The sequence below is a fragment of the Xenopus laevis genome, chromosome 8L (genome assembly GCF_017654675.1).
Source record: "Xenopus laevis strain J_2021 chromosome 8L, Xenopus_laevis_v10.1, whole genome shotgun sequence".
Lineage (NCBI taxonomy): Eukaryota > Metazoa > Chordata > Amphibia > Anura > Pipidae > Xenopus > Xenopus laevis.
In genome coordinates, this window is record NC_054385.1 from 10,482,536 (window position 1) to 10,502,820 (window position 20,285).

At 46.3% G+C, this 20,285-nt stretch overlaps 1 protein-coding gene across 8 annotated transcripts; it reads left to right on the top strand.

The window, feature by feature from the left end:
- The first annotated feature begins 609 nt into the window (after positions 1 to 609).
- Positions 610 to 19,531, top strand: sh3glb2.L (SH3 domain containing GRB2 like, endophilin B2 L homeolog). Of its 8 annotated transcripts, NM_001094305.1 has the most exon segments (13): positions 657 to 802; positions 6,979 to 7,120; positions 8,364 to 8,492; positions 9,781 to 9,914; positions 10,370 to 10,462; positions 11,032 to 11,043; positions 13,505 to 13,567; positions 15,430 to 15,453; positions 17,499 to 17,588; positions 17,703 to 17,803; positions 17,981 to 17,995; positions 18,082 to 18,298; positions 18,407 to 19,531. In NM_001094305.1, coding segments are annotated over 13 exon segments (1,191 nt in total). In that variant the 5' UTR covers positions 657 to 739; the 3' UTR covers positions 18,515 to 19,531.
- Positions 19,532 to 20,285: the final 754 nt, after the last annotated feature.

Below are 20,285 nucleotides of genomic sequence, written 5' to 3' on the forward strand. Positions count from 1 at the left end.
AGAGGGAGATTTGGGGTGAGTGCTTATTTGTGCCCTGGGTACCCCTAGTACTATAGCAGGGTGACTGTTACCCCAATGTTTCTAGATATCTGTAACTTTGTTATGAGCTAAGGGGGGGCAGTCTGAAGGCCAGTTAGGGGGAGATTTGGGGTGAGTGATTATTTATGCCCTGGGTACCCCTGGAACTATAGCAGGGTGACTGTTACCCCAATGTTTCTAGATATCTGTAACTTTATGAGCTAAGGGGGGCCAGTCTGAAGGCCAGTTAGGGGGAGATTTGGGGTGAGTGATTATTTATGCCCTGGGTACCCCTGGAACTATAGCAGGGTGACTGTTACCCCAATGTCTTTTTTTTATTAATATAATAATGTTTCTGAAGTGCCTGGAAATCACTAAGTCATTTATGCAATGGTGAGCAGAATTTATCCCCGTTTAATTAAATAAACCCACGGTAATTATGTATATTATGAATTCAATGCATTTTATGGGTAAATTGATTATTGGATTCGGCAGAATTCCCATGAGGCTCAGCTGCTCTGACTGCATTGGACGCGAGGCAGCGTTATTAGGGCAGGGCTCCTTTAACAGGCGAGTCAATGGATCCCGGATGGGTAGGGGGAGCGACGAGCTCTGGGATGGATTAAGCGGCCTGTGCTTGAGCAGTAGCAGTGTGTGGGCAGGTCCCGGGCAGTACAGACAGCTGTTTCCCAGCTCGCGGTTGCTCCCAGCCTGGCACAAGATGGATTTCAGTGTGAAGAAGTTGGCGTCAGACGCAGGGGTGTTCTTCAGCCGGGCGGTGCAGGTAAGGCCCCGGGATGGTGCGGGAGGAGAGGGAGCGTCCTGAGTACCAACTCCCCTCCCTCCGCAGCAGCAGCAGCAGCATCCTCCGCTCCAGCTCATGTTCTTATCCTGCTCCATCTTTGCTGCACTTTCTGCTCCGAGCCTGTAGCCGTTATGTGTCATGTGAGACCCTCTGTGCCCCGGGCTGTCTCCCCCCATATCTACTAGTGGTACATCCCCCTCATTAGCCATGCCCCACAACTGCATTGTACCCCTGCCCATTAACCATCCCCCCAAATAGATTGTACCCCTGCCCACCTCCCTATAACCTGCCCATTAACCAGTTCTTACCAAATAGATTGTACCCCTGCCCACCTCCCTAAAACTTGCCCATTAACCACCTTCCCAAATAGATTGAACCCCTGCCCAATTCCACTACAACCTGCCCATTAACCACCCTCCCAAATAGATTGTACCTTTGCCCACCTCCATATAACCTGCCCATTAACCACCCCCCCAAATAGATTGTAACCCTGCCCACCTCCATATAACCTGCCCATTAACCACCCCCCCAAATAGATTGTACCCCTGCCCACCTCCATATAACCTGCCCATTAACCACCCTCCCAAATAGATTGTACCTTTGCCCACCTCCATATAACCTGCCCATTAACCACCCTCCCAAATAGATTGTACCTTTGCCCACCTCCATATAACCTGCCCATTAACCACCCCCCCAAATAGATTGTACCCCTGCCCACCTCCATATAACCTGCCCATTAACCACCCCTCCCAAATAGATTGTACCCCTGCCCACCTCCATATAACCTGCCCATTAACCATCTCTCCCAAATAGATTGTACCCCTGTCCACCTCCCTATAACCTGCCCATTAACCATCTCTCCCAAATAGATTGTACCCTCTGCCCACCTCCCAATAACCTGCCCATTAACCATCTCTCCCAAATAGATTGTACCCCTGCCCACCTCCCCTATACTCTATTCATCAGCTCAACCATGTTGTGCCCCTGCCCACCCTAATTCATTTATCCTAACGGTAGCTTTGCCCACCTCCCCTATACTTCATTAACCATGCCCACCCAGATATATTGTAGCCTTGCCTATCCCCTCTTTACCCCTTTATTAACCATGCCCACTGATATATATATACACACAGTCCAAGCTAACGTCCTATTGGTTATACAGACCCTCAACTGATTTTACTGTGGGCCCCAAATGAATTCAAGCAGAGCTTATGAGACAAACACACAGTTATTAGCAGCGCATTGGATAGAAATAGTCGTGTTTTTGGATTACGTCGTGTTTAATAGAAACCTGTACTGACGGGCGGCAGAGAAACGAGTGTGACATGGAGAATGAATGGCTATAGTCTCACAGGGGATGTAGCGGCTCTTCTTTGCCCCGTGTAATAACAACCCGGCCTGGGCTGGCAATCTGTGCTTGAGGCAAATGCCAAAGCCAGTGACTATTATTGGGCTGCTGGGGCTGTTTTTACCTCTGTGTAAGTGAAATTGACTGTCCAGGAAGTACTTGCACACCCTGGCCTTCACCGAAGGTGCACAGCGAAATGGAGGAAACGGCAACCTCATTATCCAGTGGCGACAAGAATTCACCGGCACACAGGTAATGCAAGCAAGTTAAACCTGTGTGCCGGTGAATTCTTGTCGTAACTGAAACTGACTCCCAGAGCTGAGAACTCTCTGCCCATCGCACTTAACTACTAAGGTCAAAAGGTCAGTGGGACTAATTAGCCCACCTGTAGCCTCACTCCTGTCACTGTCTCACTTTAGCCCCGCCCCTTTAGCTTGACTAATACTTGTTCACAAGTTACAACTCCCAGTATCCCCTGGCCAGGTTAAACTCCCAGTATCCCCTGGCCAGGTTAAACTCCCAGTATCCCCTGGCCAGGTTAAACTCCCAGTATCCCCTGGCCAGGTTAAACTCCCAGTATCCCCTGGCCAGGTTAAACTCCCAGTATCCCCTGACCAGGTTAAACTCCCAGTATCCCCTGGCCAGGTTAAACTCCCAGTATCCCCTGGCCAGGTTAAACTCCCAGTATCCCCTGGCCAGGTTAAACTCCCAGTATCCCCTGGCCAGGGTTGTCAGGTTGGCAGTTTTCCAGCCAATTTGGGCTGCTAATTTAAAGCCCAGGCGGATTTTGAAAGTACAAACTAGCCAAGGTACGGATTTGGGCTACTTTTTGGGCCTTTGGCTGGCGTCTCCCAATGCATGTTGGGTAATGTCGTTTTGTTTAACAATTTGCAGAGTTTAACGTAAGGCTACAATACCCAGCATGCAACAGGACTGACTTGTGTAGAAATCAAGAGTTACCAGAATTTGGCCTCGGTACCCCAGTCTCCCGTCTTTCCCTTTCTCACATTTTTCGGTGACTTTCCTCAATTTCAGACAATTTTGGGGCACTGGCTACAAAAACGTCTAGAGGTTGAGCTGTTTTTGAAATGGAATATGTATTAGGGTCTCATGGGACCCCTATACCTGTCCCATTTTGCTTCATGGAAACATGAAAAAGGCGTATTTTCATATTTATTCTTTATTTTTTGTTTTTTTGTGCCTCTTGGCTAGTTTTGGGCTGGTTTTGTAGCTGAATTTGGCTGAAAATTAGACCTGACTACTGCCATACTCCTTGCCTCACTATTAACCTGTCCATCCAGTTCCTCTCTTGCTCGCCCAGTGGTGGAGTGTACCGGCACTGAGCAGGTTAATAATAAGTAATGAAAGGGTTACACTGAGATGCACCCGCAGACAGTAAACTCTTGACTCACAGCCATTGCCACTCTGTCTCTAGGGTTTCTATTCTTGTGCCAGTGATATGTTAGTGATATGTTCTATTCCTGTGCCAGTGGAGCTTACAATCTAAATCTACTGCATATAGGTGTGAGCCCTGCAGCCTCTGTGGTGCAAGTGTGTTGTGGCCAGCTGCTGGGAGACATGATTACAAACTGGTCGAGTGTGTTTCTATGTGACAGGTCACACGGGGGGGGGGGGGGGGGTTGTGCAATCAGTCAGGCTTCTCTGTGCCGGAGGTTATGGGAATGATTGCTGAGCTCAGTCATGCGTGTAGCCCCGGCCTGTGTCACTGGCTCACCTGTCAGTATATCCTGGAGGCATCGGGGAATTTAAAGGGCAAATATACCCTTAGACATTGCAAACTGGATCTGTGTATGTGACTAGACCACAGCTCCCAACATAAAATCAACGCATGATTTGGAGTTGTAGTCCAACAACATCTAGGGACCCTAGATTAAGAAATAGGCATCTATTGCTTCCTCCTCTTTCCCTCCCTGCATTATGACTGCCGGGTGTGTGTGTGTGTGTGGGGGGGGGGGGGGTAACAATGCTTTAGTGTCATGTTCAGCCTGGGGGAGGCTAAAAGGTTTCTGTAATGAGCTCATCTGTGCTGCGTGTGCTCTCAGGCACAACTTATATATATATATATATATATATATATATATATATATATATATATATATATATATATATATATATATTTCATTTCCCATTCACTGGAATGGATGGCAGAAATGCGGATTCGATGTTACTGGCAGTGAAAGGGTTAAAGGAGACCACCATTATCCCTTTCCTTTATATCTAAAGCAAGCAGTGGGGGGCAATGATATCACATACTTAGGATTTGGGCTGCAGGGGGCCCCTCTGTACCCACATAACATATCCGCCCCCAAACTTTTCCACCCACTGCCTTTCCTCAGGCTGCACATATGGCAGCTCACACTCATTTTTCGGGAGACGCCCCGTCGCCTGCAGTAACAGCCTGGTGTGATTTCATTCTTCCCATCTCAACCGGATCTCTTTGCCCCCCAGAACCTGACATATTGGGCCCACTCTCACAGCTGTCCAATCAGACAGGCACAGTGACAAATAATATGATCATATAGGAATAGAATGGGAATATCCTATGCTGGCTCGGCCAATCTAACCCTGTGCTCGGAGCAGGCAGTGGCGTAACTACAACTCACTGCTCTGGGACAAATGTTGCACCCGCACCAAGGTATCCCCTGCAACCCCCGAATCCAGTTGCACCCCCCGGCCCCCACAGCAGTCACAGCACTGGTTCCAGTTGGGAGCGTGTGTTGCAGCCGGCGGCAGGGTGATGAATAATGAATTGCCGGTTGCTGCGCTACAGTTATTAGTGCCCCGAGATACAAATCTGCTTATGGGTTTAACACAGAGTGCATCACACTGCCTGGGAGACTGGAAACATAACCCAATCTCATTTGCCTTGGCCCCAGGGCAGGGCCATTTTATTCTACAGTACACGTTTCCTTCCTTGTAACCCTGCAACTCCTGCTGATTCATTACTAGACCCTCCCTTAGAGGGGATGCTGGGAATTGTAGTAGCAATTTAGGCCTAAATCATAAGCTACAAAGAGGGGCCAGTGGACTGTGCCTGGGCTGCTGTATGCAGTAATTTCAACAGCAGCCCCATGACAATAAACAGAAAAGAGAAGAACCTCGTTAGAGAACACTCTAAAGGGGAAGTAAAATAACCTGTGCTTATGTTTGTATCTTATGCACCTACAGACCACAAGGACATGCAAGAGTTAACACGGCCCCTGTAATATCCATTGATTGATTGATTCCTAAAGAGGGATGCTGCTGCCTGATCCATGGGATCCATAGATGATCGGGATATAGGGGGAGGAAGGGATTTCATGCCTGGGTATTAGGGATACACCAAGAAATGAACCCTAAACCTTAATGGCATGTGACTTAAAGGGCTCATATCCGAAGGCTCATGTATTACCCACCAATGTCTGTTGCCGAAATTTCAGGCTGATGGGCATGTCCCACTTTGGCAGGTCGGTTTAGGGTTGGGTGAAGGCAGGTTATGGTCAGCATGGTTGAAATTGGCCAAACCAAATGTGGGCACCTATACACCCACCATACCCCCCTGTGCATTGCACTCGCATGCAGTTCTGCACCGGCGCATTGCCACTACGCACAAGTTGTAGGGAGCGTGTACGGGCACAACCACCTTAATTAATGCAAATTAGGATTTGAATTCAGTTCGGCCGGGCAGAAGGATTTGGCCGAATCCTGATGAAATAGGCCGAATCTGGGCCGAATCCCGAACCAAATCCCGGATTCTGTGCATCTAGGGTTGCCACCTTTTCTGGAAAAAAATACCGGCCTTCTTATATTCTTGATGTTTTTTCCTATTAATAACATTGGCATCAAGCAACATTTTTAACGGCCAGGTGGCAACCCTAGGTGCATCCCTAATCAAAAGTCTAATAATGAAAGAACAAAGTTATATAGTCGTTTCATCTCAGGAAATCTCCCAGTTCAAGGGTTACCAGTCATTTTTGGAGTATAAGGAAAATTCAAATGGGAAGAGATGCGCTACTAGTAGTAGCCCATATATTTATAAAGTTAAAAATGGGCCCTTACTCATAGGCTCTTTGTTCTAGAGCCACAAATTAACAATGAGCTGGTGATGAATGAGCAGCCAATCAGGTTGAATGGCTCTGAACCTCTGATCAAATATGGCTGCCCTCTTGTTTTTTTTTGTCCAGCCGGCCCTAACATCCTACAACTGCTATCCACATTTGTTCTGCCCCAACCTCAAATAACCGGCTGTCACTATATAAATAATTGATGATGATGATGTGGGTGTGGGTGCTCATTCTAAGGGATAGAAACGTATGCTGATCTTGTGACCTATTCATTGGCGACTTGGAGCAAAAGGATGCATTTTTTGACTTTCCCTGAAGCTCCAGCTCTGCCTGTAGGAAACCTTGACACCAATGAATAATGAATTCCCACGGGGCACTCAGGAGTAGCGGCTGCCATTGGTGTGCGTTGAGACTCAGCGTTGCATTATTAATCAGTATGGCAGCAGGGAAGCAGCTCACGATATCCTGTGTTTATAAGAGAGAGACTGGGGATCCTGTGAACCCCCTTTTTGAATAAGACAGTCTAGTTTATAGTCTCCCAATTGAAAGAGGTTTGTGAGATTAAAGTGCTTTTCGTCCCCCCTGTTGCATGGATTGTTCCACAAACACCCACAGTAAAGAGATTAAACCAGTTGTGCCTTGAGTCTGTTGCATATATCTGCATCTGTAGGGACCTGGGTGGTGGAATAACGCCTGATGGAGTAGCGAAGCCTATTTTCTGTTAAATGGGGGTTTTATTTCAGTTCACACAAGAGAACCTGGGCCAGGCAGAGAAGACTGAGCTGGACGCACATTTTGAGAACCTCTTGACCAGAGCCGACAACACTAAGAACTGGACTGAGAAGATCCTACATCAGACAGAGGTGCTCCTGCAGCCCAGTCCTAGTAAGTACTCATGTTAGGCTTGACAGAGAGAAAAGCCCTTCCTAACGTAATCCTAGTAAGTTCTTGTGATAGGCTTGTGCAAGAGAAGACCCTTTGAAACCACTTGTTTAGTAGAGTGGTCCAACATACTTGTAAGAGAGAGAGAGATGTCTGTCTTTAGCCTAATCCTAGTAAGTACTTGTGCTAGGCTTGTGCAATAGGGAGAGAGGTCCTTCTGCAGCCTAATTCTAGTACTAGGCTTATGCAATAGAGAGGTCCTTCTGCAGCCTTATTCTAGTACTAGGCGTGTGCACTAGAGAGAGGTCCTTCTGCAGCCTATTTCTGGAACTAGGCTTGTGCAAAAGAGAGAGGTCCTTATGCAGCCTAATTCTAGTACTAGGCTTATGCAATAGAGAGGTCCTTCTGCAGCCTTATTCTAGTACTAGGCTTGTGCAATAGAGAGAGGTCCTTCTGCAGCCTAATAAATGTAGATACTCGTGCTAGACTCGCATAAGAGAAGTCTTGCTTCTGCCTAATCGAATTACTTGTGTGATAGAAAGAGGTCATCCTGCAGCCTAATTCTATTAGGTATGTGTGCTAGGCTTGTGCAAGAGAGAAAGGTCCTTCTGCAGCCTAATTCTAGTACTAGGCTTGTGCAAAAGAGAGAGGTCCTTCTGCAGCCTAATAAATGTAGATACTTGCGCTAGACTTACTTGAGAGAAGTCTTTCTTCTGCCCAATCTAATTACTTATGTGATAGAAAGAGGTCCTTTTGCAGCCTAATCCTAGAAGTTACCTGTGCTAGGCTTGGGCAGTAGAGAAAGAGGCCATTTTGCAACCTACTTGTAAATACCTTTAGCCTTTGTGCAGCCCAGAACTAATAAGTACTTGTGCTAGAGAGGTCCTTCTGTAGCTCACGCCTATTAAGTACTTGTGATGGGCCAAGGCAGATCCACTGGAATCTTTCTCCGTTGCCTACAGCCATAGACATCCACTGACCAAAAATGAATTAGGGCGTTTTGGCCTCCCATCTAAGGCACTCAGGCTTCAGACAGAGCATTTGTTTAACACAACCTAGAGAGACATTTATTCCTAGGAATAAAAATGTAAAATGCAGTTGGCACAACTCGTTGCCATGAATTAGAAATGAGTCTGAGGCTGGATGGTACATTATGGAGCAAAATGGATCCTTCATCTGTTTCTGTTTCAACTCTTTGTCTTCACTCCGTAACGGTCCCAAACTGATACCATGCTGCCGCTTGCAGGTGCTCGAGTAGAAGAGTTCTTGTATGAGAAGCTAGACAGGAAGGCACCTTCCCGGGTCACCACTGCAGAACTCTTGGGTCAATACATGACTGAAGCAGCCAATGACTTTGGACCAAGTACACCGTATGGTGAGTGAATTCAATAAATTATGGGCTGATAAGGTGTCTGTGAAAAGTGTGTTTATTTTTAGGTCGTCTACCTTGTCTTCTATGTGCCTAGGATATTATTTAGGTCTTTCATCTTGTCATCTGTGTGAATAGGATTCTTCTTAAGTCTTCTATCTTACCATCTTTATGACTAGGGTTCCACTTAGGTCTTTCCTTACAATCTCTATGACTAAGGTTCTACTTTGGGCTTCCATATCTTACCATCTCTATGACCAGGGTTCCACTTAGGTCTTATCTTTCCATCTCTATGACTAGGAATTTAATTAGGTCTTCCACATCTCACCATCTCTATGACTAGGGTTCCACTTAGGTCTTTTCTTACCATCACTATAATAGGATTCTACTTAGGTCTTCCATATCTCACCATCCCTATGACTAAGGTTCTACTTAGGTCTTCCGTCTTACCATCTGTATGACTAGGCTTCCACTTAGGTCTTCCATCTTGCCATCTGTATGACTAGGCTTCCACTTAGGTCTTCCATCTTACCATCTGTATGACTAGGCTTCCACTTAGGTCTTCCATTTTACCATCTCTATGACTAGGCTTCCACTTAGGTCTTCCATCTTACCATCTGTATGACTAGGCTTCCACTTAGGTCTTCCATCTTACCATCTCTATGACTAGAATTCTACTTAAGACTTTTATCTTGTCATTCTTCTTAAGGTTTCCATCTTACCATCTCTATGACTAGGGCTCCTCCTGTTCAGTCTTTAGCTGTGTGACTCTTCTTAGGTCTTCCATCCTACTATTTCTATGACTTGGATTCTGCTGAGGCCTTCCATTGTGTCATCTGTATGACTAGGGGTTGACCCCAGAGGCACTTGCCTAGGGCAAAACCATTTTTGGAAAGGGAGGGGTGTGCAATGATACAAGATATTTGTTGAAAAGAGAAAAAAAGAACACATATATACTGCTCTCTGTCTGGTGCTAAACTACAACTCCCAACCCCCCTAGTGAGGATCTGTAGTTCAGGCTGAGTTCATGGTTCCTTCTCTCTTGTTGAAGGACCTTTATGCTGAAAGAACGACTCTTTGCCCAGATCCCTTACTGCTCTTAACAGCCATACAGTGTCTAAGGATCTCATGTTGTAGCTGATGATGATTGTTTCCCTATAATTGGAGCCTGTGGGCACACCGCGTCCCTTAATTCCATCCTGCACTCTGCTGCCTTCTAATCTGATTCCCATCTCATTGCAAAACAGTTTGTGCCCTGCAGCCACATGAATGGCTCCTCTCTCTTTATTTCCAGGACAAACGCTCATCAAAGTCGGAGAGACCCAGAAACATTTAGGGGCCGCAGAGCGAGACTTCATCCACTCGTCCTCTATCAATTTCCTCACCCCGCTGCGGAATTTCCTGGAGGGAGACTGGAAAACCATTGCTGTAAGTTGCTCGTTCTATTGGGGGGGAATGTCAAAGAGGGGTGCAGTCACTGAAAGTGGGGTGCAAAGGCAGGATTAGAATAGAAAGCAGCCTGAGCAATCACAGGTATTCCTCTGGTGGTGGTGAAAATGCATAGTGTGCCATGAACTATCCACTTGGCCTCCTGTTGTGTTATAATTCCACCGGGCTGGTCATTCATAGTGTACGGCATCAGAGATGTGCAGGTATAAGTATATAAACAGCAGGGGATGGAAGCGCTAGTTGGGTTTGGGCTGAGACAAGGCAGTTATGGTTGTCGAGAGTATGTATAGAGATGTATACCATATATACTTTCCCTATAATGCCCATTATCCTTAGCCAGACAGCCAATAAGAGGAGCTGTAATATGCAGCCAGTAAGCATTGATCAGCCAATCAGTAAAAGACTAATGTGCAACACTTCCGGCTACTCTCCAGAAGGAGAGAAGAATCCTGCAGAACCGTCGTCTAGATCTGGACGCCTGCAAAGCGCGACTGAAGAAGTCCAAGGCAGCAGAGGCCAAAGCAGCGGTACCGTATTTATTCCCAGTGATGCTTTTATTGGGGTTTGTGTACACATTCCTTCCCCCATTATTTAAAGGGGAGAGAAAGTCACTAATTCTTTTTGCCCAGGGATGTTCAGTCTTCATTCCTCTAACTATTGCTGAACTACAATTCCCAGCTGGTGGCTGATCGGATTCAGTTTAGTTCAGCAGCAGCTTGGGGTGCCTGTATCCCGGCTTTTACTCTTCCCTTTGCATTGATCATAATAACCCATTCAGATTGTGCCTTGTCATTACTCACTGGAGCATTGTGGGAGTAGGTGACTAAGTACAGAGGAAGACTAAAGGGTTAAAGGCGCAGATGGGTGAATCTCCTTTACAGCAGCACAGAGCCATCTATACCCACTGGCCTTCTTCCCATTCATGGTTATAGGTGGCTGAGTGCTGCGTCTGCTTGTGGGCTTGGCCCTACCCTCGTCCTCTTTGCATTGTGGGGCTGTGTGTGGGCTGCTGTGCCTTCCTTCTGTGTTTTTTCTGTTTTACCCTCACTAACCGTCTTGTATTTTGTATTTTTTTTCTTTCTTGTAATTGGCTCAGTTGGAGGGGGATGTGAGTATTAGTCGCTGCTGTGAAGTTTCCCTTTTATTTTATTCATTTCTTTTACTTTTCCGCTACCAATGACGTTCAGACCCAGGAGTGCAGTGCCGTGCATGTGGTGTAGGGGCCATTAAATCAGATTTGCCCGTGCCCATTAAAGGAGTTGTTCACCTTTAAATTAACTGTCAGTATGATGTAGAGAGGGATATTCTAATATTCTGACTTTCATTATTATTATTTGTGGTTTTTGAGTTATTTCGCTTTTTATTCAGCAGCTCTTCCATTTGTAATGTCTGCAATTTGATTGCTAGGGTCCAAATTACCCTAGCAACCATGAATTGATTTGAAAAAGTGACTGGAATGTGAATAGGAGAGGCCTGAATAGAATGATTTGTAATAAAAAGTAGCAATAACAAAAAATTTGTAGGCTTAGAGAACAAATATTTTTTAGATGGGGTCAGTGACCCCAGGCCAGGACTGGCAACCTGGGTTCTGGCAAATGGCAGGAGGGCTGCTGCAAATTGACATAGACAGTCGCTATTTATTGGGCTGGTGGAGGGCTGTTTCAGCCTCTTTGTACTTGAAATGCCAGGGCTTATTTTGAATCCCAGTCAAGACCTGGAGAAAGCTGGAAGGAGTCAGAAGAAGAAGGCAAAATTTCAAAAACTATATAAAAAAGAAAACATGAAGGGCAATTGAAAAGTTGCTTAGATTTAGCCATTCTTAAAGTTAACTAAAAGGTGAACCATCCCATTAATTCCAGTCTGAATGACTCATAAACTCCCCATAAGAAAAAGGCAGTTGTTACCGTCATACCCAGTTGGCTGACCCCCAAAAAAACAAGGCGTCTGGGAGTTGCACTGGAAAGAATCCCGCTAGAGACCATAGTGTGGTAGAAGGGGAATTTTAAATAAATGCAGTGTTCGTTATTGCAGATTAATGCTTGTTGTTGCCTGTCCCTTTAGAGGGGTTGTTCATCTTTGAGTTAACCTTTAGTATGATGTAGAGAGCGATATTCTGAGACAATTTGCAATTGGTTTTCATTTTTTATTATTTGTGGTTTTTGAGTTATTTAGCTTTTTATTCAGCAGCTCTCCAGTTTGTAATTTCAGCCACCTGGTTGCTAGGGTCCAAATTCCCCTAGCAACCATGTATTGATTTGAATAAGAGACTGGAATATGAATAGGAGTGGCCAGAATAGAAAGAAGAGTAATAAAAAGTAGCAATAACAATACATTTGTAGCCTTACAGAGCATTTGTTCTTTAGATGGGGTCAGTGACCCCCCCATTTGAAAGCCGGAAAGAGTCAGAAGTAGAAGGCAAATAATTAAAAAACTAAAGCAAATAAAAAATGAAGACCAATTGAAAAATTATTTAGAATTGGCCATTCTATAACATACTAAGAGTTAAATTAAAGGTGAGCCACCCCTTTAACATGCACTGGCTGATTATGTGGCTGTTTTTCTAATTATTGTTATAACTGTACCTTGTGCTCCGCATGTTGCTGCCCTGTTGCACGGCACTGTGCTTTTAGTAACCTGCATGCCAATCAAAATGCTCCATATTCCTCCCAGTACCCCTCCCACGGTGTGTGTAGAATGGAACCGTGAGTGTGATTGGCTACGTAGATTTGGTGTTTGTGTTTTTAAAGTACAAATATACCCAGTTTTCCATTTAAAGCCTTATTCTACTTAGAACTTACGAGAGAAACATCACATGACTCTTCCCGGCTCAGTAACTTCATTGTCTGAACAGAGCAACGTCTCAAGACTTATCATGAAACTGCTGATCTAATGAATAGGAAACTGCAGCATCACCCGCCGTGCATTTTGGCCAACCAGCCACAGTCGGCTGAAAATGAATTCCGTGAGAAGACGGGAAGTCATAGCGATGGTGCTCTGTTTGGAAAAATTACGTCAGTGAGTGGCGTGAAGCTTCTCTGGTCAGGACTTTACTTCTTATCATGAAATTCATTTTCAGCCAAAATGCACAGCAGGTGGCACTGTTGTCTCACTATGTTTAATAATGGCTAATATCTTGAAAACTAGAAGAAAAAACTAATTGCAAACGCGCAATCAGAGCCTTCGAAAAAAATTGTGTTGAGGGTTTGCTTTTTTTTTAATATGGTGGATCATGAGGGAGCGGCCATGTTGCTTAGCTATGCACTCTACACATAGAGCTTACAGTCTAAAAGGAAAAGGGGGTGTAGGAAGCCCTAAGGACCCCCCAGATCATCCCATTGCTGGGTCCCTCAACAGTTTATATCTGCCCCCTTTATTCAATGGCCTGGGAACTGGGTATATTTTTCCTTTAAGGTGTCTGTTGTGTAACTTTTTAGCTTCTCCCTCCCCATGGGTGAGTTGGGTGTTCTGTGCCTCTCCGACCCGCTCTCCGTCTGTGGTTCTGTCTGTGCTGCTCTTTGGATCTGCCGTTCTTGTTCCCCCCGCATGACATGAGCTCTGTTCCCCCGCAGGCTTTGCCTGATTTTCAGGAGACCCGACCTCGTAATTACATACTGTCGGCCAGTGCATCAGCGGTAAGATCACTCCCTTCCCCGGCCCTGATACTCCCCACTCTTCTAGCTGCGTACAACAGATAGATAGATATATATATATAGGCATAGAGAATCCACACACAGACAGAACATTGTAATGACTTATGGTTATAAATATTACCCCACCCATCCCTGTAACCCCCGAGTGCCATATTCCTCATACAGGGGATGACAAGGATGGGCAGGATAGATATAGAGGAGGATAGAATATGAGACATATATACTGTATATAGAGAGAGAGTCGTGTATCTAGAATGGATTCCCTTGGTTCATGTTGCATCTTGCTCTGCCATCATCACCCACACTGACGCAGAAATGGTTTATTCTTAGTTCTTTCATTATTCTCCCCCAGCCACTTCCCATATGGCATTGGCACAGACATTATGTGAGACTGGCACAGAGACCCACTCCAGTCTGGACTAGATAAGCATGTAACACAGTATTATGTTGGCCGGGTGGGGTGTAACTGTTCTCTCTGCTGCACCCCTTCCCCTTCTGCCCCATCCCTCTTCCTCTGCCCCATTCCTTCCCTTCTTCCTATGCCTCTTCCCTATCCCTTTCCCTCTTCCTCTGCCCCATTCCTTCCCTTCTTCCTATGCCTCTTCCCTTTCCCTCTTCCTTCTGCCCCTTCTCTTCTCCCTCACCCTCTGCCCCATTCCTTCCCTTCTTCCTCTTCTCTTTTCCCTCTTCCTCTGCCCCATTCCTTCCCTTCTTCCTATGCCTCTTCCCTTTCCCTCTTCCTTCTGCCCCTTCTCTTCTCCCTCACCCTCTGCCCCATTCCTTCCCTTCTTCCTCTTCTCTTTGCCCTCTTCTTCTGCCCCATTCCTATCCTTTATCCTTCTTCCTCTGTCCATTCCTTCCCTTCTTCCTCTGCCTCTTCCCTATCCCTTTCCCTCTTCCCCATTCCTTCCCTTCTTCCTCTGCCTCTTCCCTTTCCCTCTTCCTCTGCCCCATTCCTCCCTTCTCCCTCTTTCCTATCCCTTTCCCTCTTCATCTGCCCCATTCCTATTCCTTATCCTTCTTCCTCTGCCCCCTTCCTTCCCTTCTTCCTCTGTCCCATCCCTTCTCCCTCTTCCCTATCCCTTATCCTTCTTCCTCTGCCCATTCCTTCCCTTCTCCCTTTCCCTCAGCCCCATTCCTCTTCCTTATCCTTCTTCCTCTGTTCCAATTCCTTTCCTCTCTCTCTGCCATTGCTCTGTACCAGTGATCCCCAACCAGTAGCTCATGAGCAACATGTTGCTCTCCAACCCCTTGGATGTTGCTCTCTGTGTCCTCAAAGCAGGTGCTAATTTTTGAATGCCAGGCTTGGAAGCAAGTTTTGGTTACATAAAAACTAAGTGTAGTGCCACGTAGAGCATCTTGTAGGCTGCCAGTTCACATAGGGGCTACCAAGTAGCCAATCACAGCCCTCATTTGGCACCCCAAGGGACTTTTTAATGCTTGTGTTGCTCCCCAAATCTTTTTACATATGAATGTGGCTCACGGGTAAAAAAGGTTGGGGACACCTGCTCTATACCTTTCCCATCACACCCACCAGACAGCAGCAGTACTGAGGCTCAAGCAGCAGAGGGAGCCCTAGAGCAGGGGCATAGACATCTCATTAGGGGATAAACTACTAATTACCCCCTGCTGGAAACAAGCTGTATATAGTTACTGCTTGGAGACTGGAGTGGGGATTGGGCAGAATGTACTTAGTATTATAAAGGGGGGGTCCTGGGGAGAATGGGAATAAATGATCACCCCCCATGTTGTGCTTCTTGTATGTGAGCCATTACCTGTTGTGTTTTGTTGAGTTGCCTATGACGTGTCTCAGACTCCTCTCTCCTGTTACTCTGTGACTGCAGCTTTGGAGTGACGAGGTAGACAAGGTAAGTGAGCCCACCTATACCATCACGCCTTATATAAACACACACACACACACACACATATATATATATATATATATATACCCCCCTCCCTGTAGGGTTACCCTGAAGCACGTCTTTGTGGGAGTACAGTCAGCAGCATTGCCGCAATTATAATTAAGGGAATTCTCTCTTGTCTAGGGGCCACAGGAACAGGGTTTGAGTTTGGGGTCCTTTATTCAAGGAGGTGAGGATAGGACTGTTTGGTTGCTATGCCCACGCACCCTAGAAACCAAACTTCTGAACAAAACCAGACCAACTGCGCCATTGTCTTTAGGCCAAAAAGATTACCTTTGCCTTTATTTTCTGGAATGTTAGTCATTTATTGCAGAGAGGAGCATCTGTGTTGCTAATTGTGCTAAAGGGTTAGTGTTCAGCCCACAAGCAGTTCTTACGGGATGAATTCACCGGTACTTTCATAATATATATATATTAGAGCTTCCCATTGGCTGAATTGGTCCCCTGTATGTTAATGAGAACCATTGGATTAAGCTAAAGTCCAGACAAGATATTGATCCACTATGAAGCGATGCCGGCTCAAGTGCCCAGTGCTGGGGCTGCGATCCCATTGGCTGATTGATCTGTGGGTTGATTGATCCGTTCAGAGGCTCCATATTGAGTTGCATGTGACTTGTTTACTAGCGACAGGAAATCGATTGATTTAACACTGTATGGCACAACTTGGCCTTTAGTTTGCAGGTAGGCAAAGACAGGGGTCCCCACCCAGGCAGCTGAATGAGGGGGCAATGCCAGTGTCTCCTTCTCCCTAGTGATCATGTTGGCTGTGGCCCTTTAACACCCAATCTGAACAGATTTTCTCCAAAAATGTCCAAAGCTGAAAGAGTCATAGAGTCATGCCTTTCTTACATGTACATGTTCTTTCCATGTAACCATTACCCTGTTCCATTTCTGAAATTGTAATTTCTTCCCACCTAATAAAGCCACTGAGGGTCCCATTGGTTTTGGTAGTGGACATGTGACTTCTTCTGTTCGGTTTTGCCCCCAAAGTAGGAGAAGCCAGTGTCAGTCATTCACCAAAATCTTTAAACATTGCTTAGGAGACTGTCACTATTGTATCCTCCTTCCTGCCTTTCCAAAAGCAGCAAGATAGTCATGCTTTATGGCTTTGGCTAGTGATCTCTTCATATAAGGGGATGGATCTTATCTCAGGGTTTCTATTTGTTATGCAACTGCACCATTCAGCGTCCAGTGCAGTTAAGCAAAGCTCACAGGGTTTGGCACTGGGGTTGGGTAGTGACAAGGGGGCCTTGGGTTTATAACTGTGGTTGGGACCATGACAAGGGGGCCCTGGGTTTGGCACATTGACTGGGCGATGAGAAGAGGGGTTTGGCACTCTGATTGGGGCAATGACAAGAGGGCCTTGGGTCTGGCACGATGATTGGATGATGACAAGAGGGGTCTGGCACGGTGATTGGATGATGACAGAAGGGGTTTGGTACTGTGATTGGGGCAATGACAGGAGGGGTTTGGCGCTGTGATTGTAGTGATGACAAGAGGGGTCTGGCACAATGATTGGATGATGACAAGATGTGTTTGGCACTGTGATTGGGCCGATTACAGGAGGGCCTTTGGTCTGACACGATGATTGGAGCGATGACAAGAGGGGTTTGGCGCTGTGATTGGAGCGATGACAAGAGGGGTTTGGCACTGTGATTGGGGCAATGATAAGAGGGCCTTGGGTCTGGCACGATGATTGAATGACGACAAGAGGAGTTTGGCACTGTGATTGGGCCAATGACAGGAGGGGTTTGGCACTGTGATTAAGGCGATGACAAGAGGGGTTTGGCACTGTGATTGGAACGATGACAAGAGGGGTTTGGCGCTGTGATTGGGGCGATGACAAGAGGGCCTTGGGTCTGGCACGATGATTGGATGATGACAAGAGGAGTTTGGGTTTGCTTTCAAAGGGCCTTTGGGTTGGACAATCCTGTGGAACTGGGTATTGGTGCTGTCCTTTGGCTCATGAGGACTGTGTGCTTTCCTTGCAGGCAGAGCATGAGCTGAGAGTGGCCCAAACAGAGTTCGACCGGCAGGCGGAAGTCACCAGGCTGCTCTTGGAAGGCATCAGCAGCACCCACGTGAGTTACACTAAGTGGCACTACTGGATCTCTTCCTGGAAAACTATCCATTATGGTGTCTAATATTGGAGGTTGTAAATGTTCCAGTAACACAGTTGGTTTTTCCTTTCCCAGGTGAACCATCTGCGCTGCCTCCATGAATTTGCAGAGGCCCAGGCCACTTACTTTGCTCAGTCCTACCAGTACATGTTGGATCTGCAGAAACAGCTTGGCAGGTAGGTGGGTGGGTTCCTATATTATACGCACAACCCAGATGCTTTATCTTGTATCAGTGGTGGAAGAGGTACACTTGGGGAAGAAACATTATTTGGTGCCAATTTTCATTTAACAACCAGTATATAATGCCTATGAGTACAATTAACCCTTTCTTAACCCTTTCCCTATGCTGACAGTTCCAGGGCAGAATTGTAAGTAGATTGCTGTAGTCATATTTCTCTTGGTACCCCATTTACACATGGAAGTTGCTGATGCGGGTGACTTTTGTGCCTTTTAGGTTTCCAGTGGGTAACACAGATCCCGCCTCTCAACCGCTCAGCTCCTCCCCCCCACCCGCCACTCTTCCTGTCCTCCAAGTGGCCAGTTCCAACCCTGGGGAGGTGCCTCTGAACCCAGTGGAAGTCACGCCCCCTGTGAGCGGCACACGGAAAGCGCGAGTGCTGTATGATTATGAAGCGGCCGATATCACGGAGCTTGCTCTTTTTGCAGACGAGGTGAGTTTTTATGGCCGTGCCTTAAGGGCTCGTGTATTTGTACAGACGTTCAGCAACCCTGGGACTGGGGCACAATCAAGGAATGATCATTGTTTCTTTTGTTTGAAGCTTATCACAGTTTACAGTCTCCCTGGCATGGACCCCGACTGGCTTGTAGGTGAACGGGGAAACAAGAAGGGCAAAGTTCCGGTCACTTACCTGGAGCTCCTCAGCTAAAGGCCTGTCTAAAGGGCACACTAATCCTCTTAAAAGCCAATAGCCCCAGAGGGCTGACTCATTGCCCAGCGTCTGCTGCTTCTGGTCCTCCTTCATCTGTCTCAGAAGGAAGATGCCCACTCCATGTGTCCCCTGTCTCACTCCTACTGGCCGACCTCTTCATTGGCCTCTCCCTCACTGTTTGACTTCCCCCCCCAGTGGTTCTGATAATTTCAGTACTGAAGTCCATGGATTTTTACTGTACATAATAATCCTCCCCCAAAACCCAACGATGGGTCTGTATAAAGCAACATTTTTGTGAACATTCCCAGATCCGTATTGTAAAGATGTTAAAGTCGAGGCAGAACTGACTCTATGGGGATTTGCCTGAGCTTTGCTGGGCGGGGGTCTCACCCCAGGGAACCCACACAGCTCATACAGATTTACTTATATGGAGTTGTGCCGACTATTGGAGCCTATATAGATTTATACTCGATTTCTAATATAGTGGCGACTTTTACTTCCCATATGCCCTAAGGCTCTGTACCCCCTTCACATACGTTTTAGATGTTTTTGTACAAATAATTTCAGTGGGCTCCATCACTGATAGGGGTACATTGTGACCTATATATGCAATGCATTGCAACTGTGGCAAGTGTGTTAGATTTAGAGAAGCTCATATCTCAATATTGCCCATTAGATTCTGAAGCAGCAGCAGCTCCTACAGAGGTTGGTACTACAACACCCAGAATCCCACCATAGCCATTTTAAGGACGGTGCAAGAGGTAATGCCATATTGCAGGGATAGGCAGCTGCAGTGTTAGCAGGGGATGCTTGGAGTAATATCCTTTCTCTGCCTCGTGCCACAGGATTCTGCAATGCCTCCATGACCCACAGGCCCATGTGTTGCTATCACCACTGCCTCCCATCATTAAGTATAAGGTTACTTTCTCCCCTGTGTGTGTGTTATTTATTGCCTGTCAGCATTACTGTCTGTGTTTGAATAGCTGTTAATAAACGGAAGTCATTCCTGCCACAGGGGAGCCTAAAGTCTGTACAAATCATGAATACATAAACGGGTTGTTTTTAATTTTTGTATAAATAGAGTGTTTCCAAAAAAAGATACTTTCAAAAAAAGAAGGGCACACAGTAAAAAGTAAAAAAAAAAACCCCACCAGTGCAAGTCCTGCTCATGTACCTCAATCAATGGGTGCACAAGCAAAGATGGAGTCACCCACAGGTCCCAAAACAAATGGTGGTTCATACGTTGAGCAGTGTGGTGGGTTTGTTCCTTCTGTTAAAGTTGGTACAGGGATCTGGGTTCCGGTTGTGTCTGTTACTGAGCAGAATCTGTACATAATGTAACTGTTCCTGGGTGGTTGGAAAGTCCAGAAAGTCCCAGCCATTTTATCTCTGTACGTGGCGCACAAATGCTTGTACCAGCTGGATGAGGGGCTCCTGGGCTTCAGGGGCCACTTTTGCAGCTGATGCACCTTTAGGTTGAGGGGAGGGCATAAGGCCGCCAGCAGGAGAGGAGGGGCCACCCCTCCGGAAGTAACGAGACAGGCTGGACAACAGGGTACTCTGTAAAGAAACGCAGAAATACAGCAATTGGGGTACAATGGCAAGCGATCAGATTCTGCGTAAATACTTCTGTGGTGCTTTATCTGGGTACTCTGTTGCTCAGGGGTTCCAATTACAGCCAGAGCAAGAAGGGGATCTGATGCAAAATGTGCTGAATATGTTTGGTTTATTGAGATTTCCACACTACATTTCGGAGGATCTACCTCCC